We start from the raw sequence: 23,839 nt of genomic DNA on the forward strand, positions 1-23,839 counted from the left end.
GCACCAAAAACACAACAGTTGCAGAGTTGCATAACGATAGCTTGCAGTCTGGCTGGAGCTCTCAAAAGCTCACGCCTTTTAGGAATGTTTTAGTGTCCTTGCATCTACCAGTTACTCATTTCCACCCCTCAGTCCATTGGATAAATGCTTTTTGGATACCGTGAAATCCTTTATGATCTCAGGCAAGGGTATCTCTCAGTTCCTTTAAATAAGAAACCAGCATCTTTGCAAAGCTTTCTAATCAATGTGCGCCCATGTTTGAAAAGCTATTCTGTTTTTACCTACCTCTATTTTTACTATGTTTGTAGTTTTGAGTATACTGCATTAGGCACACATAGAAATAAGAAAATTCCTTCCAGTAGCACCTTAGAGACCAACTAAGTTTGTTATTGGTATGAGCTTTCATGTGCATGCACACTTCTTCAGAGACACTGAAACCGAAGTCACCAGACCCTTATATATAGTGAGACGGTGGGGAGAAGTATTACTCAGAAGGGTGGTGGGAATGGGTGATTGGCTGATAGGTGTGGTAAACCTGTTGATGACAGTTAATGACTGCAATTGGTCTTACAGGAAAAAGCAAGGGGTGAGATGGCTAAAAATAGCTTTATTGTGTATAATGAGATAAGAATCCAATGTCTCTATTCAGACCAGGTCTCTCCATGGTTTTAAGTTTGGTAATAAGTTGCAATTCAGCAACTTCTCTTTCCAGTCTATTTCTGGAGGACTAGTTGCTGCCTTGCCTTCCTTGAAGAACCATCACTCACCTGGACATATCCACAGCCTTTGCCAGAGGCTTGCATGGCATACTCCCCAGGTATATCTGGGAGGGTAGCCTGCTGCAGAACCAACCGATTGGTGTCGTCCACATGGAATGACTGCTGGAAGGTCTTGTCAGATTTCACCGTTATCAATAGGTCTTCAGATCTAGTGTATGTGACTGCTCCATATTTGGCGAGGGCTTGGAGTGCCACCACTGTGTCCTGGGAAAGGAGAACAGTTGCAGTGTAGTAATAATAACAATTTATTTATACCCTGCCCAGCTGGCTGGGTTTCCAACAAAATATTTAAAATACATTAAAACACCAGTTATTAAAAACATCAATCATTAAAAACTTCCCTAAACAGGGCTGCCTTCAGATGTCTTCTGAAAGTCAGGTAGTTGTTTATTTCCTTGACATCTGATAGGAGGGTGTTCCACAGGGTGGGCGCCACTACTGAGAAGGCCCTCTGTCTGGTTCCCTGTAACCTCACTTCTCGCAGTGAGGGAACCACCAGAAGGCCCTCAGTGCTAGACCTCAGTGTCCTGGTTGAACTATGAGGGTGGAGAGGCTCCTTCAGGTATACCGGGCCAAGGCTGTTTAGGGCTTTAAAGGTCAGCACCAACACTCTGAATTGTGCTCAGAAACGTAGTGGGAGCCAATGTAGGTATTTCAGGACTGCTGTTATGTGGTCTTGGCAGCCACTCCCAGTCCCCAGTCTATCTGCCGCATTCTGGATTAATTGTAGTTTCCAGGTCACCTTCAAAGGTAGCCCCATGTAGAGCATATTGCAGTAGTTCAAGTGGGAGATAACCAGAGCATACACCACTCTGGTGAGACAGTCCGCGGGCAGGTAGGGTCTCAGTGGACTACACAGGGTCCAGTGCATTGCCTTGCGAGAGCAAGACACACGGTCTACCCACCCAGCTTTATCACCCTGCAGTAGGGCCAGCCTCTCAGGAACACTGGCGTTTTCTTAAAATGTATCCTGCAGAGGGATCATTTCTGCAGTGTATCTGGAAACACCTCGCTGGAGAACTCACTGGGGAAAGGGTTCAGGGGGAAAGAGTTCTGCCCCTAGTCCTAATGCCACTGCTTTAATCTGTTGCTCTATTGTGAACTGGCCTGGGATCTTCAGACAGTGTACAAATCTTATAAATAACAATAATTATCTTTCAGTCTAACCTACCTACCTAGCAGGGCTGTTGGAAATGGGTTGAACTGCCACCTCCTTGGAGAATAGATGGACTTAAACTGTCATAAGAAAATCCTGAGTCTTTTGGAAGAGGGAATCTTGGCAGGTGCGGCTTGTTGTTAAGATGAGGAAAATTTTCCTATCTTACATCAGGTCACCTACACTGCCTGGATAGCTCAATTGGTTAGAACATGGTGTTGATCACACCAAGGTTGCAGGTTCGATCCCCGCACGGGGCAGCTTCATATGGGGTTGGACTGGATGATCCTCAGGGTCAATTTTATGATCCACTGTGACTCCCCACTTCAGTCCAAATGGGGTGGGTGGGAAGCAGCAATGTAACTTTAAAAAACCCAGCTGATGTGGGTCTAGAATTTAGTTTATGGGCTTACAGATTCTGAGGCAGCCAGATGTGGTGGGGAAGTCACAGTGGATATACAGGCTCCAGCCGTGAGAGAGGAAACATTACCTGAGTTGAGGCAAAGCCTCCATAGGCATTCTGCTGCTTCGCCAGCCAGGCCACAATGTCTGTGGCCTTCTTGATATCCTCTTTGCTGATGTTTTGGGGCGAAAGCCTAGCCAGAAGCACATATGCTGTCAGCTCCACACTCACAGACTCAGGCTGGGACCAAGGATTCTCGGTGGATGCTGGGGCAGTCCTTGGGCTCCAATAGATCTGCCCTCCTACCAAACAAAAATGAAACTTGTACGCTTGGAAGAGCCAATCTGAGGTTGGTGAAATGGGTTTTGGGTTAAGGGCGAGCTCATGGCCTGTAGTTGCTCCTGTGAACATGCACTGACACTGGGAAGCTGCGCTCAGGAATGGAATTTAAACCCACTCCTCATGCTAGGATTGAGCCAGGGAAAACTCTTAATATTTTATTTTATTGAAATTTATTTTACTGAATCCTATTGAATATGTTAGTCGCTTTATTTTGCCCAGGGCAATCCAAGGCAGCTTAAAACCAGCCAGCCAGTCAAACCACCAACCAACCCACCCACATAGATACATTAAAATCAAGAGGAAAAAGAAATACCGTATTTTTTGCTCTATAAGACTCACTTTTTCCCTCCTAAAAAGTAAGGGGAAATGTGTGTGCATCTTATGGAGCGAAGGCAGGCTGCGCAGCTATCCCAGAAGCCAGAACAGCAAGAGGGATTGCTGCTTTCACTGCACAGCGAAATATCTTGCTGTTCTGGCTTCTGAGATTCAGAATATATTTTTTTCTTGTTTTCCTCCTCCAAAAAACTAGGTGCATCTTGTGGTCTGGTGCATCTTATAGAGCGAAAAATACGGTATATTTAAAACATCCCACCCACTTCTCAAAGGCCACAGATAGCTTAAGGCCAAAGACCTGGTTGTAGAGGAAAGCTTTTGCTTGGCACCTAAAGATATGTAGTAAAGGCGTCAGGTAAGCCTTTCAGGGGAGAACATCCCACAAGTGGAGAGCCAACAATGAAAAGGCCTGTTCTCCTCTCCAGACATCGCATGAAGGAGGCACACAAAGAAGGGTTAAAGATGATGATCACAGGCTCCAGGTCAGTTCACATGGGGAGAGGTAGTCCTTGAGGTAATGTGGTCTTGAGACAGGATTGGGTTATATGCTCAAACCATCTTGCCAAGGGCAGCAGCAGAGGAAGCTGCTCAGGCGCCTGGGGCACCACGCCCAGGGGTGAGGCGAGCCGCCCATAGTGGTGGGGTGAGGGCAGGGCGCACTGCAGGGCCTCCAGAGTCTGCCTGCCTCCTCCCAATCAGCCGCCCTACAGCTGAGGGGGAGGCAGCGAGCAGACCGTTTGGGCAGTGCGGAACCTGTGCGCACCCAAGCCGCTGCGTTTCTCCCAGGAGATACACATGGCTTTGGTGCAGTGCAGGCCCCACGGTGAGTGCCATTTGGCATTCTGTCACCCCCCCCAGTGGTGACACCCAGGGCAAAACGCACCCACTGCACCCCCCTTCCTCCACCCCTGGCTAGCAACCTGGTTGCTGAATTCTGTATCAGCTGAAGTTTCCGAACCGCCTTCAGAGGCAGCCCCCCCCTCACTGTCCGGGCTGAAAGATGGGGGTGGAGACACTCCTTAAGGCATACTGGGCCAAGGCCATTTAGGACTTTAAAGGTCAGCGCTTTGAATTGTGCTTGGAATTAATAGGCTTATTTAATGCACTGTAAAGAAAGTACAGTCATACCTTAGGTTACAGACGCTTCAGGTTGCATTCTTTCGGGTTACGGATGCGCCAAAACCCAGAAGTACCAGAACGGTTACTTCCGGGTTTCGGTGGTTGTGCATGCACAGAAGTGCTAAATCGCTCTTTGTGCATGCGCAGAAGCGCTGAATTGCAACCCGAGTGTGCGCAGATGTGCCGCTGCGGTTGCGAATGCTGTGGGTTGCAAATGTGCATCCTGCACAGATCACGTTGGCAACCCGAGCGTTCACTGTATCTAGCCGGTGAACAGAACACACTTTACTTAATATGTACTTAATATCAAGACAGTGATACACAATATGTGATTCACCCAGGGCCTTTTTTCAGCCGGAACTCGCAAGAACTCAGTTCCGGCACCTCTCAGGCGGGCGCTATTGCCATTATAAGAGTACAAGGGAGGTGTTCATATTGAGTTCTGGCACCTCTTTTTCTAGAAAAACAGGACTGGACTCACCCCTACACGCACACAATCAGAAATAGTGCATCGTATGAATTGTGTCTTGAATTTCAATCTGAAGACAAACGATTAGAACATGATTGTTGACATCATATTCTCCTCAGTACCTGACTTGATGGCTTGCTGGTCTAGCTTGGTAAGCAACATTTGTCTCATGGCTACATCTCCAGCTAATGTAAAGACATATGCCAACAATCCCTGCACGTAAATATCTGCTGTGTCTGAGACAGTTGTTTTGAGATAGTCCAAGCCATTCTTCACCACTGGATCCTGGGAGAGAAAGAAACAAGTAGCAGGGCAAAGTGCTAAGAAGACCTGTCCTTGTAGCTGTGATTGAATATGATTGTGGGCCACTGGAATGGTAAAACACACTAGGCATGTTCACACCAGCTATTTCCTTAGGACAAAGTTGAATCCGCTGCACTGCACCAAACCCCAAGGGCAGCCACTAGTTAGAACTCCACTTCCTGGCCTCGTCCATACTTCCGCTTCTCCCGGAACAAACGTCAATGGGCAGAATTACCAACTGACGCTTGTCCAGCAGTAAACAGCATGTTTCCCCAGGGGAAGCAGGAGGACAAACAAAGCGCCACTTGGAACCATGATTTCTAAGCACAGAACAAGAAGTGTGGACAAGCCCTCAGTTGTGATTGCAGACAGCAAAGTGAGTTCTTCATTTAAAGGGAAGGCTTATCGACGCTTTCCTTTCCTTTGTGCTTTCCAGTCATGGTCCATTCTTTTGCAACACTCTCTCCCCCTCCCCCCGCTTCAGAGCTTTCCTTGTGAAAATCCACTCTTTACTGCTGAATCGGAGCAAATGGCAATCTGCCGAAAACCCAAATTGCTGTTTGTTACGCTTCAGCTTTAAAGAGCAGACCTGTGCCCTGGAAAGGTAAGTGTGGACAAGCATGGGGTGGCACTTCCCTGGGGCGATGTCTGATCATTGCCTTAGCTTTTTATGAGAAAGAGCAAGTCCAAATGTCAAGTCTGGAAACTCAGTATTCCCATTTTGTTACGTGTATCCAGTCAGAAGAGACTTCAGGGAAGTGACTGCGTCCAATGATCTTGAAAGCAGTGTTTTGTTTTGTTTTGTTTTGTTTTGTTTTGTTTTGCTTTGTTATTGTCTCGGCTGACTGTCAATTTGCCATGCATTTGAATAGACTGTTTACTCTATGGCAGGTACGTCCAACTGGCAAGAGACTGCGATCTACTCCCAGTATAAAAAAACTGAAAGTGATCTAGCCATTGTAATTGGAGGGAGGAGGAGCATGCGTGGGGTGGGTTGCCCCAAGTTGTTGAGCTTTTTGGGGGGAGGGTTGCTCAGAGTGCTTAAGCTTCTTTGGGGGGCAGGGTTCCTTAGCTTTTAATTTTAGGGGAGGATGCAAAAGATTGATCATCAGCCTGACTAGTGCTTCCACTTGGAAGCGTCACGCTTACTTGCACTTCCTGCCGAACACAGCTTCCTGTGCTGCTGCCATGGCAGCAGAGAGATCTCGCATGGGGGGTGAAGGCATTCCTTTGACAATTTATTTAATCCCACTGTCAACCAGGAACACCCCCGATTAACCAGGAACACCCCGGGGAGCAACCTGTCGATCGCAGTCGACCAGTTGAACATGTCTGCTCTAAGGCATCCAAGGAAGCGAAACATTCAGCTCTTAGCCACTGCAAGCAAACTAACACCCTGCTGGTCAGGATTAAAACACAGCAAGGTCACTCTCCCACCCCCTCCAGACCCACTGTATTTCAAGATGCATTTGCACTTGCTGTACACACACCAGAGAGGGGCTGGGGGTGTCTTTCCCTAACGCACACTACCCAGGCTCGTCAACTCCAAAAGAAATGGGGGGGGGGCTGATATCATGCATAACAACACAATGTCATATTGGGGCATCACACACAATGTCACGATTTCATCTGTGGCACCCAGACGCTGGACATGGCCCATGATACATGGACTCAGTCTGACCCTTATGTTTCCCTTCCCTTATGGTTTTGATCTATGGGCTACTTTTAAAATGAGGCTGCATTTTAAATTGCATTCTAACCTGTATTTTAAATCGGTTCCTTCCCCCCATTATGTTTTTACTGTAATTTTACTGGTGTTAGCTGCCCTGAGTCCGGCTCTGGCCGGGGAGGGCAGGGTATAAATAAAAATTATTATTATTATTATTATTATTATTATTATTATTATTATTATTATTAGAGACATCTGGGTGTCATGCGCCAGCTCATCTTCCATGGCTGGCGTCTCCTCCTCCTCCTCCTCATGCCACGGCCATGGCAGGAGGAAGAGGAAGAGGAGGAGAAAGAGCCGACACATTTTTGGCCCGCACAAGCATGCAAAGTCCAGGCATCATGTGTGACAGTGTCACATTGAGGCATCCCACTCAGACAAACATTGAGGAGGCCCAGCCCCTGCTAACAAATATGGGGGGGGGGAGCAAGCTCAAAGGAGCTCAGCTCCTAGGAGTTGGTGCCCCTGACACTGCCTCGTTTGTTTCCCAGCCCTTACAAGCAATGGAACTCATATTCAAGGATGCCGTCAGCTGTGCATGCACAATGGCCGCCTCAAATGCGCATGTCTCAGCTAAGACACAACTTGCATTTTCAAATTGTACGGGAGCTGGTTTGAGGGGGAAAGCATCAGACAAGAGTATGTCTCAAGAATCTACAGGATACATATGGATTGCAGCTAATGTCATGTGCACTTGGCTTCAATCACCAGTGGTGGGACTGTGCAAATGGTCATGCGCACATGGCCCGAGACTGAACAACACTCACCTCAAGTGGCTTTTTGGCCTCCAGGAGCGCACCAATGATATAAGCAGTAAGAGAGATCACATTATTTACACCTCCCTGTGAAGCACATGGCAAAAGAGAGAAAGATGGAACGAGACCGTGAGATGATTTTTGCATGAAGGGCAAAAATGAAACAGCAATTAACATGGACGCTAAGGTCTTTCAGGAGTCAGTAGGGACAGCAGTATTTATAGTGCTCAACCTAGTCTAGTACAATATGCTGTCCTTAGGCAAAGGACTGGAGAAACAGAGAGGCATGTGGCAAGGAGAAGTGACAACCACACCGCAAGGTTAAATGTTTGCTACAGTGGAAGGGCACCTTGGTAAGTGAAATCCTGCCCCTCACAGAGACCCTTGGGGTAACAGGGTCCTTGCTGGAGTGAGAGACAATTTGTTGTACTATACAGTTATTGACTCACACTTGTATGCATTAATGAGTTAACCTCAGCCCAGAGCTCAGGTTGCAAGTGGGTGTGGCTTAGAAGGCGCTCAGTCGGCTTTGCTCCCAACCCCTTCTCAATCCTTTTTTCTTCCTGCTTCTTAGAACAAGCAAGAAGCAATGTGGCCTTGGCTCCCTGCATGTGATCTGAATCTCTCTAAAAGGAGATTTCATAGCCTGCATCTTGCTACCTCAGAGATTATATGATCCTTGGAACCTTTCCCATCTTCATTTTACTTCCAATGGATGGAGACTTGTTTGCTGTAACATCTGGAAACTCTGTGAGTAAACTATTCACTTATTTGCAAAGCTAAGTGTCTGTGATTTATTCTAGCCTAAGTTTTTTTTGTGTGGGGAACATTAGTTTAAAGGTGGCTGAGGGCAGATACAAATCTAAACAAGTTTCAGTGTGCTTGGAGCAATCATCATTATGCTTAACTCTGCTACGGGAGAGGAATCTCTCTTCTAAACAACTCTCTCTAACAGAGATTGCTCCCTATCTAGCCATTTCTGTGGATCCAGTTTCTTCTTCCCCCCTGTGCAAATTAACAGAGGTATTGCTTCATTAGCTTGCATTAACTCCTGAGGGGTGCACATACATGGGATTAAAAAAAAAAGATATGATACACATGACCTACTGCACTTATTATTGCATTTAGCAACAGCATGTACCACAATACAAGGGTGATCTGGCATTGTATGTGAGCAGCAACTGTGATTGTGAAAAAGAATTGTACAGAGGTACCTCGGGTTACATATGCTTCAGGTTACATACACTTCAGGTTACAGACTCCGCTAACCCAGAAATAGTGCTTCAGGTTAAGAACTTTGCTTCATGATAAGAACAGAAATCGTGCTCCGGCGGCCCGGTGGCAGCAGGAGGCCCCATTAGCTAAAGTGGTCTTCAGGTTAAGAACAGTTTCAGGTTAAGAACAGACCTCCGGAACGAATTAAGTACTTAACCTGTTAAATTGTGGGTGAACATATCAGACGACACAGCGATTCTTCAAACAGCTCTTCTTTATTCTGAGGTCAGAACTGAACTGAACTGAAGGGCTCAGTCAGCCTGCTTATATAGAGCTCCAGTACCTTGTTACTGTAACAACTTTCTAAAACTATCCAATCACTGAACGTCACTTTTGATCCTTCATTTGCATAACTATCTACAGTATCCCCCTGCTGGCCCAGGGTGAGAAATTCAGTACATAACATAACCCGAGGTACCACTGTACATTGATGTCTGGCAAATGAAAGCACTTTCATTAAAGACTGCACCTTTCTGAACTCTTACCTTCATTGTTCTGTGGAAGAGTTTCCCCACATTGGCAAAGGAGCCATCGGGCTGCTGGTTACTTGCCAACCACCGCAAAGCAGCCTGGATATCCTCATCGTCTATGAAGGTATATTCCTCAGCTTTGCTGAAAACCTTGATCACAAAAGCTGTCAGCCTTGAGGAGAGATGGAGAAAGCAAATAATGGCTGGGTTGTTTTCAAAGGTTACTGATTCAGGGTTGTTTATCCCCATTCACAAATGTGACCGCCTCCAGCTGCCTCAAGTTTTCCTGCCCTCTTATACAAGTTTACAACTTCCATCATATCTGACCACTGGACATGGTGGTTAGGGCTGATGGGAGTTGTATGGGGTCTCTTCCAGCTCTACAGTTCTATGACTCACCAGGTATTGCCTTGCACATCACTCTCTCCAAATGCACTATAAGAACCATCCCTGTGTTTGTACTGAAGTTGTCTCTGGTACCCTTGTGGGGGGAAAAGAAAAAGAAAACTGAGGATCGGAGGGTGAAAGACTTTGGACGTCTGCGCAACACACAACACACACCCAGCCCCACAATTGTTATATAGGCGCATTGATGCAAAACTCTGAGCTTGCACCATGAGCTTCCTGTGCAGCATAACTCTTTCCATGGTTCATTTTACATATCATAAATCCCTGCATATTTTACAAAAACTATACCATTCAGTATTCCATTATTGCATCTATCAAAGATTATTTACACAGGTGAATTTATCTTGATGCTGCCAGTGTTTCCAGCTGTATTTATTTCCCATATATTCAATAAACATTTTCCAGTCTTCTTTAAACGTATGTTTTTCTTGTTCTCTTATTTTTTTATTATTATTTTTATTAAATTTTAACATATAAATTATAAAATGCACCACAAAACTTATCACTTATACAATCTTTTTGGACTTCCATCAGCACCTCTGATGATCCACCGTTTTAACCACTTCTTATGCATTTCTTAACTTTATATTGCCTTTACATCTCTTAACGAATCATCTTCCCCCTTGTCCTTTTTTACAATACTTCTAATAATACTCCTCACAAAACTTCTTGCACCCCTACAAATGTCATCTGTTCTTCACAATTACTTTTCAAATAGTCTGTAAATTTACTCCAGTCTTCCATGAATTTCTGGTCTCGCTGGTTTCGAATCCTTCCTGTTAGTTTATCTAATTCTGCATAGTCCATTAACTTCATCTTCTGTCTTGTTCTCTTATTTTATATGTTAAATCTGCAAGCTGTGCATATTCTGTCAAGTTGCCACTCTTCTTTGTTTTGGGACCTCTCTCGTTTTCCATTTGGGGGCTAACAAAACATGGGCTGCAGTAGTGGCATACACAAATAACCTTTTTTTGACACCTGGGAATTTCAGTCTGAATTATACCCAACAGAAAGGACTCTAGAGAAGCAAATGACAGACCTGACTGCAGGTAGCCCAGCGCTTTTGTCTTCAGCTCCTCATCCATCTGTCCTGTGTTTTCCAAGTACTGCAGCACGTAGATGATGGGGGCAAACAACACCATGTTTTGCTCCCCGCAACCACTGGGCATCTGAACCAGTTTGTCCAAGTTCTGCAGTGCTGTCCCCATGATATCACCTGGCCAGATGTGAATACAAAGTTACCCTCTTTCCAACTGGTTGAGCGTTGCTCCGCCCCCCTCGGTCACATGACACAAAAGACCAACCCTATCCCAGAAATTGTTCCAAATGCCCCTTCCCCATCACCAACGGCATGCACCCAACTCAGGGGCCTTTGCTTCCATTGCCACACTATTGCTTCCATTGCCACACTATTGCCACATTCACAGACCCTGTACTGTAAGTAAAGGTAAAAGAACCCCTGACCATTAGGTCCAGTCGTGGCCGACTCTGGGGTTGCAGAGCTCATCTCGCTTTATTGGCCGAGGGACCCGGTGTACAGCTTCCGGGTCATGTGGCCAGCATGACTAAGCCGCTTCTGGCGAACCAGAGGAGCGCACGGAAACGCCGTTTACCTTCCCAATGGAGCGGTACCTTTTTATCTACTTGCACTTTGACATGCTTTCAAACTGCTAGGTTGGCAGGAGCAGGGACCGAGCAACGGGAGCTCACCCTGTCGCAGGGATTCGAACCGCCGACCTTCTGATCGGCAAGCCCTAGGCTCTGTGATTTAACCCACAGCGCCACCCGCATTGCTTACCCTGTACTGTATTCCTGTATAAAGGGCACTTTTACTGAAGCTTTCACAAAGGAAAAGAATCCCCTTGCAAAAGGAAGTGGAAATGCTCATGATGTTCAAGAGCAGGATAGGTGGAACTCTGATCCTGTCGCCCAGGCAACAAGACCAAAGTTTCATGAAACCAAAAGCAAAGGGCCATAGCTCAGTGGTAGAGTATTTGCTCTGCAGGCAGAGGGTCCAGGTTCCAGGTTCAATCCCTGCCATTCCCAGGTTGTATTGAGAGAGAACCTGGCCTGAAACCCCTGAAAGCAGTGTACACATTGCTGAGCTAGATGGACTGTTTGTCCAGTTCGGTGTAAGTCGGCATCCTATGTGCCTATTCGGCACATTGTGGCAAAAGAGGGAGCATCAGCCCAGTCGCCGTCAGCAGTCAGGATAGATTCCCTCCCCTCACATTCATAGCAAGGGCAAAACAATTGTACACCCTCCAACATTGCTCCAATGAAAACTGGGACGTCCCAAGGAAAAGGGGGACATTATGGGATCAAATCAGAAACCGGGATGGCTTCTGTAAATCTGAGATTGTCCCTGGAAAATAGGGCCTGCAACTGATTGTGTTTATCTGCAGTGATGGCCCTCACATAACCAGCTCGGTTTTATTGCATTGCAATGTAAGATTTTCTGTTTACAGTGTAATCCCTCATTAGCTGGGATCATGTAGCTGGGGAGAAGCTCTATCAAACCTTCTTTCTTTGAACTTTTAAACACTTCAAGCTGCTTAGAGGTCACGCAGAGGGGATTCCCTTTTAAAATGCTCCTAGGAAGTGATTGAATGGCACAACGCCATGGCTACTAAGCTTGGAAAATGTACAAAAATGGATTCCCAGAGAGCTTTGCAAAGTACATTAGGTGCAGTTCAGATAAACGCTCTCTAATTAAATAGGCTTTTTTTCTCTCCCTGAGCTGGCTAATACGCAGCTCACAGCATCCTTGTATGAAAGGAAGATGGCTGCCATATGTGCCTGGGGGCAGCCATCTTTTTGCCCTATGAAATATACTCGGAGTTGAGAGTGGATTTCATGCTCTTTATTCAGCTCATAGTTGTGAGGAGGAATGGAAGTTCCCCCAGAATGTCTGCTTTATATACATTATTTACACAATGGGCCCCACGTGATTGGCTAATTCCGGGATTCTCCTGTAGGCCAATCAGGTTGCAGATTCACTTCCACCTGGAGCTGGATTGGGTGGCTGCTGTGGACCAATCAGACTGCTGCATTCTGAATCCTATTCAACTCAGTACATAACACCCTACAAGTCTGCAGGAAGGGATGATGATGATGATGATGACGACAATAATAATAATAATAATAATAATAATAATAATAATAATAATAATATGTTCCACCATTCACCACCACATTCCTGGGATTGATGTGGCTGGCCCTGCCCCTGTGGGTGGCTGGCCCCGCCCCTGGACGCAGGACACGCACGCCACCCCAGGCACCTGATTGGCTTGCTTTGCCACTGCATGGAAGGCCGCACCTTGTACAGACAAGAGCAGGGCCCTGCCACCAAGGTTGAGTCTTCGTTCTTCAGCAGCCAATTTCCTAACTGAATGAAGCCTGTGAACAAGTTTTTCTTGGGCTTACCATACAACTACACGCAACACTTGGCTGTTGAAGAAATAAGTTCTGATGCCAGAGCCAGGGCTGACAGTGTGTGGCCCTGATCCAGTCTCTACTCAATTATGCCTTGCACATGAGGAATGCGTGCACAGGGGCTACAGACTCATTGCGCCTCTTCTCATTATCTCCTTATGTCTACCACATTTGTTCATGTATGTATACACCTGCTGAAAACTTAGCGCGCAGGTAAGTTGCAGAACCAGCTTGATTTCTTACCAAGAACAGATACCTGGGCCCTGGCAGAATCTGGCACGACATCCTCAGGAAGCTCCAAGGAGAATGAATCTGAAGCAGAACCTCCTGACAATGAGATGAATACGTGGTTAATTTGAGGGTAACAGAGGTGTACACAGAAAGCTCTGCAAGTGAAGCCAAATTCGACCGCAATGGAATTCCTCACCGCCCCCAGTCCTCATGCCTGCTCTTCCATTGGCAACAGTGGGGCCTTTCCTCTCATTCTGCTTAGCAGGGATAAAAGGTAAAGGGACCCCTGACCATTAGGTCCAGTCGTGGCTGACTCTGGGGTTGCGGCACTCATCTTGCTTTATTGGCCAAGGGAGCCGGCATACAGCTTCTGGGTCATGTGGCCAGCATGACTAAGCTGCTTCTGGCGAACCAAAGCAGCACACGGAAACGCCGTTTACCTTCCTGCCGGAGCGCTACCTATTTATCTACTTGCACTTTGACGTGCTTTCGAACTGCTAGTTTGGCAGGAGCTGGGACCGAACAACGGGAGCTCACCCCATCGCGAGGATTCAAACCGCCAACCTTCTGATCGGCAAGTCCTAGGCTCTGTGGTTTAACCCATAGTGCCACCCGCGTCCCTTAGCAGGGATAGGCAGGAACAATTCAGAACTGGGGGTAAGGCTGCAGCGGGGCAAAGCTTCTCCCCCACCCCCGTCCCAAATCATTGTCCTGTTCCAGCTCAGTCCTCGCCCCCGCACCAGCAATTTGGTGTTTTGTTTTGTTTCCTAATCAGGGAAAACCCACTACAGTGGTACCTCAGGTTAAGTACTTAATTCATTCCGGAGGTCCGTTCTTAACCTGAAACTGTTCTTAACCTGAAGCACCACTTTAGCTAATGGGGCCTCCTGCTGCTGCTGCGCCGGCGGAGCCCGATTTCTGTTCTTATCCTGAAGCAAAGTTCTTAACCTGAAGCACTATTTCTGGCTTAGTGGAGTGTGTAACCTGAAGCATATGTAACTTGAAGCGTATGTAACCCGAGGTACCATTGTACTTAGTGATAGATCAGAAAAAGTGGTGATTCAAGGGAAACCTGAATTGCCAATTGAGTGCTAAAGAGCAGTCCCCCCCCCCCAACACACACACACACACACACACACACACACACACACACACACGTGTGGATAAGCCCTAAGTGGTGGTGAATGCAGCTTGCCTTTCATTCATGAAACCTCTTTTTGGCCCCCAAGTTAAAAGGTGTTAGGTGCTACTGACCTTCAGGGCATAACAGAGAGCTATGAGCTTTCTCAGCCAGGACGCCCTCAGGCTGCCAGGGATGGGGAGAGAGAAAAAATCAGTTTTCAAACCATCAACATATTCACATAGCCTTCAGATTTAAACACCAGGTGTGTTTCATGCAGGGGGGTGTGTGTCAAAAGGTCCCTCCCTTCACATCTGTCATTCAGAAGCAGCAGAGTAATATGTGCTCCTCTGAAGGTGTTAGTCCCAGACACCTTGTGGAAGAATGTGGAAGAATGTCAGCCAGTGGAAAGCAGCAATAAAAAGATGGTATTCTTTTTGCTTGCAGTTGAGAAGGAAATGGACAGAAGCTTCTCTGATGCTTCTGCTGCCAAGTTCTGCTTGTGAGCTGACAATAAAGATATTCACTTCTGAGTGTGTACAGCCCTTCTCCAGGGAACCCCAGGAAAAGGCTCTTTCCTGAAATTAGGGGCCATTCCAAAAATAATAATCGCTTTCCCCCTTTTACATCTCTTGCTGAACATTCAGAACGTGTCCTTCTTCTCACAGGAGCAGGTGAAGCACAGGTAGTCATGAATACTAGTCTAGTATATTATATATATATATATATATAGAGAGAGAGAGAGAGTATTATATATACTGAATATTAGTCTTTCCACAGGGCCTGCAAGACAAAGCTGTTCGCCTGGCCTTCGGTTCCGACTCAGTCTGACCCTTATGTTTCCCTCCCCTTATGGTTTTGATGAGGCTGCATTTTAAATTGCATTTTAACCTGTATTTTAAATTGGGTTTTTTCTTTTTCTTTTCCCTATTATGTTTTTACTGTAATTTTACTGTTGTTAGCCACACTGAGCCTGGCTCTGGCTGGGGAGGGCGGGGTATAAATAAAATTTATTATTATTATTATTATTAGCTCACTTCCCACTTCTCAAGTAGCCTCATGTCGGGGGAATCACAGAATTGTAGAATTGGAAGGGACCCTGAGGGTCATCTAGTCCAACCCCTACAATGTAGGAATATGCAGCTCTCCCATATGGGGATTGAACCTTCAACCTTGGCGTTATCAGACCATGCTCTAACCAGGTGAGCTATCCATATAGTCATGGAGAGGGGGATTTGCAGAGGTAGGAAGAAATGCTGTATTATAGACTCACCCGGACAAGGAGAGACTTGATCACTTCGGCCCTTTTCAGGAACGGCGGTCTGCTCACCACCACAGAGTTTCTCACTTTTGAGTGCCATTGTGGTGACAGTGAAGTTCATCACACCTGACGGCAAATGACAGAAAATGCGTTCATCCCTGCAAAAACACGCTGTTTCAGAAATCAGGAACAATTTCTATAAGGTCCCCTCCTCCCTGCCTGATCTCCTTAATAATTCCTAATGAGCCCAGCTCATAATTGCTGATAGGTGATAGACTGCTTCAAGAGGCTTCCCTCTGTGGAGTAATTTTATTAATATAAAATATAAAATAAAAAGTGTGGTAAGTGTGGATAAGCTGTCAGATGGCTTTCTCAGAGGCTTCTGGTTGGCTACTGTGGAAAGAGAACGTGGGACCTAGATAGGTTTTTGATCTGATCCAGAGTCTTACAGTCTGTGATTAATAATAATAATAATAATAATAATAATAATAATAATAATAATAATAATAATAATAATAGAGTGGTAACTCGGGTTAAGTACTTAATTCGTTCCGGAGGTCTGTTCTTAACCTGTAACTGTTCTTAACCTGAAGCACCACCTTAGCTAATGGGGCCTCCTGCTGCCACCACACCACCGGAGCACGATTTCTGTTCTTATCCTGAAGCAAAGTTTTTAACCTGAGGTACTATTTCTGGGTTAGCAGAGTCTGTAACCTAAAGCGTATGTAACCTGAAGCGTATGTAACCAGAGGTACCACTGTAATACAGTGGAACCTCGGGTTATGTACCATCCTCCTTATGAACACATTGGGTAACAAGCTCTGCTAACCCGGTAGTAGATGCTTTTGGTTGCAAACTTTGCCCTGGGATGCGAGCGGAAGTCGCGTGCCGGCGACACAGCAGCAGTGGGAGGCCCCATTTGCGAAAGCGCGCCTCATGTTAAGAACGGTTTTGGGTTAAGAACGGACCTCCAGAAGGAATGAAGTTCATAACCGGAGGTACCACTGTAATTTATTATTTATACCCCGCCCACCTGGCTGGGTTTCCCCAACCACTCTGGGCGGCTTCTGACAAAATATAAAAAATACATTAAAACACCAGTCATTAAAAACTTCCCTAAACAGGGCTGCCTTCAGATGTCTTCTAAAAGTCAGGCAGTTGTTTATTTCCTTGACATCTCATGGGAGGGTGTTCCACAGGGCGGGTGCCACTACCGAGAAGGCCCTCTGCCCGGTTCCCTGTAACCTCACTTCTTGCAGTGAGGGAACCGCCAGAAGGCCCTCAGAGCTGCCAGCATTCTGGATTAGTTGTCGTTTCCCAGTCAACACCAGATCACTTGCTACCAGCAAGGTATTGCTTCTCAATGGAAGCAGGCTTATTGTGGAAGCAGGGGAAGAATTGTTGTCATTTTTATTTTGATTATGTATTTTGTGGTTTTATATTCTGATTTTATTCTGTGAACCGCCCTGAGACCTTGCGGGTATAGGGCAGTAAATAAATTCAATAAATAAATAATAACACTATCCACACTGTAGCCCAAGAAGATGGGGGTAATTTCAGATTTCAGTAGACAGAGAGGCAAATAACTCCACTTCTGCTTCACTTCAAAATTAAAGGGCAAAAAGAAATACGGGGCATTTTTTAAAAAAATTATACATTGTGACTTTTAAAAAATTTGTAGTAATTATATAAATGTTACCAACACACATGAAATAGGCACACACTTCTGAAAAAATGGGATTTATTCCCTGTGAAGTGTCTGCCTATTGCGTAAGCGGCCCAGTGATTATAACATTAGTCATATAGGGCCAATCCATCTAGAGTCAGCCATGATTCAGTCCTACTGAAGTCAATGAAACTACAAGCTAAAATTCCTTTGGTTTCAGGGAGACAGAAGTTGTGATGACCAACGTCATCTGGAAAAGGGTCTGAGAGAGAGAGGAGAGTGTAAGAGACTTTCCCTCAACCTGTTCTTGGTTATACCATGCCAGGAAAACCCTCTATCAAAATAAGACTGACAGAACCAGACCCCTAGGTGGAATCTACACACATATAAAAAACACTGTGAAACTTTTTTTTAAAAAAAAAAGTTTTGAAAGATACATTGACTGTTGCATAGCTCACTGTTGCCATTTAGTGTCACCTTTGTATATTGCACTTTACAATACATTTAAAACGTTTTACTTGCAGCTGTATAGCTGAGTCCCAGCTGCTCTACACAACAGGAATCTGGGAATCAGCTACATTGGTCAAGATAAAGCATTTTACATGTGTTATAACACTGTGACACCAGATGGAGCTATGGAGTCCCATTTTCTGCCAACAGGATTTCCCTGTATGAAGTTTGCAACGTGTTTAACTGAATCGCCTCTTTGATGTGTCTAGATTAAGCCCTGGTTGGGCTTGGCCATTACAACCCAGTTGCAAAGTAGTTGTCATCTCAGACTGATTGTTGAGGGATTTGTCCTGTTCCCCCATTCAGTACTTTTGTTGTGCCACTGGGCGAGAGGCACAGAACATCAACAAACACAGTTGTACCCTGGATCCCAGAAGTGAGTGTTCTGACTGAACCCAAACATCTGATGGGGCTTCCAATTGGCTCCCGATTGGCTGCAGGAGCTTCCTGCAGCTAATCAGAAGCCACACTTTGGTTTCTGAAAGTTTTGGAAGTGGAATGGACTTCCAGAACGGATTCCATTCGACTTCCAAGTTACAACTGTTAGAATCAAGGAGGAAGTCCCCAACTGCAACAAACTATTAACACCCAGAAACTCAGGTGCTATTGCAGCTGAGCTGATTCTTCATTTCCCTCCTCCAGCATCAGATTTTGCAAAGGAGTTCTAGATAAGGGATGCAGGAATTCTGAGTTCCAGAATGTAGCCTAGTGACAGATGCACAGATGGAATGGCTCAGACTGTGGGAATTGATAATGGTTGCCATACAGAAAGGAGATGGGGATATTGCTTAAGGTGGAACTCCATTATGACCAGGTGCATTCATCTTCTCTCTGCCCATCTCTCCTTAGGCCACCTCACCCAGTTTAGAGGCCTTCACATTCCAGGAGTAAGTCTTCGCTTCACCAGCACATAAGCAACTTGTGTATTCACAGTCCTTGCATGGCTGCACCTGATAATCTTCAGACTTGGACAGGATAACCTGGACCTATGCAAAAGTAAGGAAAGGAAAGAGGGAAGGATGTTTTACTCTGGATTCTGCTCACGGCTGGATTATAATGGTGCAATTGGAGCAGGTTTACCAGGGCACATGCCTGCAATACCCAAGACCCTAAACAGAATGACTTCAGCTTGTACAATGCGACTTAACACCCTCTTCCCCTCTCCGCCCCCACCCTCCACAAATCAGATCCAGAGGATCAGGAGAACCCCCAAGAACAGGTTTAGGGCGCCCTAAAATGATGTTTGTTATCTCAGTGATTTTGATATTGGGACAGAACACAGGATAGTGAGAGAAGGTTTTATTTTCGTTTTAAAACTCAACAATTAGGAGAAATATTGATTCTGTGCTTTTCTTTACTATTTAACCCGTGAAAGCAAAGGAATCAAAATTTGATGCCAATAACACAAGCACTAACTCCCTCTTTGCAGCGGTCTTATACATCATATTTTGAGAGTCATGTGAGCTACTGTAGGTTAGGTTGAGAGTTCTGGTAGCTGGCTCAAGGAAGTGAGCAAAATCAATAAGTCAAGTGAGTTTAAAATGTGGAATTCGAAATACTCAGAATATTTTTTGAAGTCCACAACAGCTTACACCATAATATATTTGTGTGTGTGTGTGTGTATACATTGTATCTATTAGCATTTTTATAATTTGTTTGTTCATTCGTTAGCTTTTTGGTTTAGATGAAAACGATACCTGTATCTAGTTTTGCTTTGTTAATTTTTTTTTTTAATAAATCCCAAAACAGCTATCAAAATTGGAAAATAATATGTCTGGGCTACTGTAAACTCTTGCACATCCCTTGCCCTCCCTCCTATCACTGAGGCACCTGGTCAACCCTCTGGCTGAAAAGAGGCGATACACCTGCTCTACTTAACAAGGAATTGAATTCTTAGCGCGTGGGGAGTTAGTGAAGATCTTCCTTACCCACACACAGTGTTTCAAATAGTTGAAGACGGTGGCGATCATTGGAAATGACTCTCCACGAACCACGGAATAGGGCAGGGTGACGTCCACAAAGAAAGGCTTAAAGACCGTCAGCCTCGCCGGCGGGGAAATACCCAACCCACTGCTTTGGGAGGCGCAGAACATACTGACTTTCCATTCAGTGATGGTGTCCGGAACTGTGAGCGCCACTGACTTCTCACCTGAAGGACTACAAAGAATGTGGGAAGTGAGGGCAGGAGATGGCAGTTTGCCTTGCAAAAGGGAGATTTCTCCCCGCCCCCCTCCTGCCCCAACAGAGGTCGTGCATTTCAAAAGCGCATGCCCACGTTTGGTTAATACCGTATTGGCTCGAATATAAGCTGCACCCGAATATAAGACACACCTTTAAAATTGATGGGGGGGAGGGGAAAAAACAACAACATCCGAATATAAGCCGCTCCATTCCTCGCCTCCTGGCTGCATACTTTGGGGGGGGGGAGCCATTCTGCGTTGCCAGTGGCCTTTCCACTTCCTTCCTCGCTCTCTCTCTCCCCCTTCCCGGCCTTGGGGGAGAGGATGGGGGACTATGCATGGGGTGCCGCCATTTTGCTGCGCTCCTGGCACTGTTTGCCCTGCGCTCCTGGCAGCATACCGTAAGGTCACAAATATAAGCCGTACTTTTCAAGGTTGGAATTTGGGGGGAAAGTGAGGCTTATATTCCGGCCAATACGGTATGTATTTATCTATCTGTTTGTTTGCTTGCTTTTTACTGTTGATATGTTTGGGGAGTAGTGTAAGATGTGTCAACTTATTTGCATTATTGTTTGCATAATTGAAACAAACAAAAACATGATTGTCCATAGGAAAAACTAAATTGCTTCTTCCATGCTAACCCCTGACCATCAGGTCCAGTTGTGACCAATTCTGGGGTTGTGGCGCTCATCTCGCTTTATTGGTCGAGGGAGCCGGCGTACCGCTTCTGGGTCATGTGGCCAGCATGACTAAGCTGCTTCTGGTGAACCAGAGTGGCGCATGGAAACGCCCATTTACCTTCCCGCTGGAGGGGTACCTATTTATCTACTTGCACTCGGACTTGCTTTCAAACTGCTAGGTTGGCAGGAGCAGGGATTTGAACCGCCAACCTTCTGATCGGCAAGTCCTAGGCTGAAGCCTCCTCATTTCACCACTCTGGGGGGTTGAAGAAAAGCGGCTGGGCACATGGTCAAAGTCCATGTAATTTGGCCCTTAGATGAACACGACCAGAGATCGCATAAGACCTTTTGATGCTTGAGGCAAATAATGGCACCTGTCATTCAGGAAGGTAAAATATAATGATAAATTGAATCGGTGACAATGCACTTCCTTTTTGGGGTATCCCAAAACCTGTCACCTTGTAATGTACCACCTCCCTTTACCTGGTAGGGCTGGCCTTGACAAATTATGGGTAACCTCACAGGTGGGAGGTGGACACTGATATGGTGGCAACCCCTGTCCACCCCAGGTATACCTATTTGGAAGTACCAGCTGTATTGACTTTTTGGTTCCAGGCAAATACGTTTTTCTTTCAACTGAATGTTAAGTTGCCCATTTATCAGGTTCCGTCTTACTGAAGGGCAGTCTAAAATCGTTGCCAAACTCGATGTGTTTGCATGAATGGCTTGTGTAGCAAGGTCAGGAACCTGGCGTGGGAGGACAAGGTGGGTGGGAGTGGATGATTTAACCCTTTACCCCTCCCTCTCCAGCTATTTGAATGAAGTGTTCCCATTTGCAACACCTGAATGCAAATAGCAGGGGCAGAGAGGCTGCTCTGGATCCTGGGCTGCAGCAGAACCCCAATCTGGATCAAGCCCCTTGCAAAAGTTCCCTTAGCTGCATTTGGTAATAGGGGAAGGGAAGGGTAAAACCTCCCCATGCATTGCAGTCCCAATAAAAACATAGCCCCTCCATGCTTTCTATTAAATAAACAAGCAAACCAAAAACCTCAAATGTGGTTGGCCGCTGCACATTTAGCGTCATGTAAGGCCTTAGTATTTTCTGGAGTTAGGACAAGCTGCAAGAAGGATGAGTGTCACCTTCGTATTTTCTTCTTCCTTCCTGATATGTACCACGAGCAGTGCTTTTTTTTCTGGGGAGACGCAGGGGTACGCATACCCCTAAACATTTTGTGCATCTTTGTACTTTTGTCGATTTACTGTATTTATTTCCCCCGATTTAAACTAGAAAATGGTGATTTTCTTGAGTCAAAATGAGAGTACCCCTAAACATTTTTTTAGAAAAAAAAAAGCACTGACCATGAGCATGTACCATGGAATAGAAATGCGAGTAGAAATCCCAGTATTGCATGATATATTTGGCTGCTGTTAGTGTTGCCATATTTATTTCACTTAAAACTGGGAGAAATGTACCGTATTTTTTGCTCTATAAGACACACTTTTCCCCTCCTAAGAAGTAAGGGGAAATGTGTGTGCGTCTTATGGAACGAATGCAGGCTGCACAGCTATCCCAGAAGCCAGAACAGCGAGAGGGATTGGTGCGCACCAATCCCTCTTGCTCTTCTGGCTTCAGGGATAGCCACACAGAGCCTCTTGAGTGCAGCGGGAGCGCTCCTACCTCTTCACTCAAGAGGCTTTGCGTTGCTTTCTTGTTTCTTGTTTTCCTCCTCTAAAAACTAGGTGCGTCTTATGGTCTGGTGCGTCTTATAGAGTGAAAAATACGGTGATTTAAACACAAGATCTGGGAGGAGTCCATCTCAGGAACATGGGTGTAGCCAGGGTTTTGTTGTGGGGGGCAGGTCTTTGGGGGGGGGGCAGAACCTCAGTTTGCTATGTATTTTATTGATTTTAATTGATTGGGGGGGGTGGAGCTTGTTGGGATACTGCCAGGGAGACGGGGGCATCAGGCAGGCCCCCAGCTGGCTCCAGCTACCAGCCGGCAGACGGTCTCCCTTGGAACAGCACCAATCAGTGACACGAGCCTCAAATACATTTAGAGACCCGTGCATGCTCTATCAGCAGAGTGTGTAAATCTTCTCACAGCAGAAGAGGCGGACAGAGAAATGTGTAAGCGTAATGTACAGTGGTACCTCAGGTTAAGTACTTAATTCGTTCCGGAGGTCCGTTCTTAACCTGAAACTGTTCTTAACCTGAAGCACCACTTTAAATAATGGGGCCTCCTGCTGCCACCGTGCCGCTGGAGGACAATTTCTGTTCTCATCCTGAAACAAAGTTCTTAACCTGAGGTAATATTTCTGGGTTAGCGGAGTCTGTAACCTGAAACGTTTGTAACCTGAAGCGTATGTAACCCGAGGTACCACTGTACAGCATTTTATTCAGCATAGTTCAGGAACAGAGGAAAACATGTCTGCTTCCCTTCATTCCCAGCCAAACAGCAGTAACACAAAAGCAATATACAAACGGAAGTTCCCAGCAATATCTGTGCTGGAAGTGAACAGGCATGTGACACACAACAGTCATGCCTGTACCCTTTTAAGGTGGAACGGTACTATATCCTAACAGAGCTGCCCCTCCCTGCCCCCCAGACTATGCCCATGCTCAGGAATTAATCAAAACTTACTCAACATTATACAGCTTCCAGATCCAGGTCTCAGGGAAGTTCTGACGGACTTGAGCATCAACGTCTGCGTCAGATGACCAAGGACGGGATTCAGATGCGAGGGCCGGTCTACTCCCTGACTGCAAACCTCCTCCAAGCAACCCTGCTCCAACAAAACAGAAATGCTTAGACTTCTGCCTTGAAAGTGTGGGGCAAAAGATAAGTGTGGCTAAGCCCTCTGTCAAACCACCTTCAACATGGTAAGCACAGATACATACACCAATAATCTGGAATTGGAAACCTCCTTACTTGAAGCAACCATGCCATAGGGAGAGTAGTGATGCCTGCATGTTGCTGGCTTCTTAATTTTGTTGTTTGACAAGACTTTCAGCCCCATAACCTGTCAGTGGTGAGAGAGACCAAGGAAAGGAATCGCATTAGTTGTGCAGGTCAATGGTGCCAGCTTTTTTTATACCTTCTTCCATCTATCCGCACAGCACTCATGTCTTCCTTTCCTCCCTCCTTCTCCCCTTCTCTAGGGTTAGAGACACACACGATTTCTTAAAGAGATATGAAGTGAAAAATGGGTTGTTTC

The 23,839-nt window shown here is 45.9% G+C and overlaps 1 protein-coding gene across 1 annotated transcript in view; it reads right to left on the reverse strand.

Moving 5' to 3' along the window:
* Positions 1-23,839, reverse strand: part of A2ML1 (alpha-2-macroglobulin like 1) — a 52,993-nt gene that overhangs the window by 5,913 nt on the left and 23,241 nt on the right. Inside the window, 15 exon segments of the mRNA XM_083483292.1 lie at positions 768-983; positions 2,426-2,640; positions 4,724-4,886; positions 7,401-7,475; positions 9,149-9,305; positions 9,533-9,614; positions 10,581-10,757; positions 13,220-13,303; positions 14,462-14,513; positions 15,601-15,619; positions 15,621-15,714; positions 18,624-18,750; positions 19,693-19,921; positions 23,266-23,407; positions 23,554-23,644. Of these exon segments, the coding sequence (XP_083339418.1) occupies positions 768-983; positions 2,426-2,640; positions 4,724-4,886; positions 7,401-7,475; positions 9,149-9,305; positions 9,533-9,614; positions 10,581-10,757; positions 13,220-13,303; positions 14,462-14,513; positions 15,601-15,619; positions 15,621-15,714; positions 18,624-18,750; positions 19,693-19,921; positions 23,266-23,407; positions 23,554-23,644 (1,923 nt within the window).

Source organism: Podarcis liolepis (assembly GCF_965112155.1).
Source record: "Podarcis liolepis genome assembly, chromosome: 17".
In the NCBI taxonomy this organism is placed as follows: domain Eukaryota; kingdom Metazoa; phylum Chordata; class Lepidosauria; order Squamata; family Lacertidae; genus Podarcis; species Podarcis liolepis.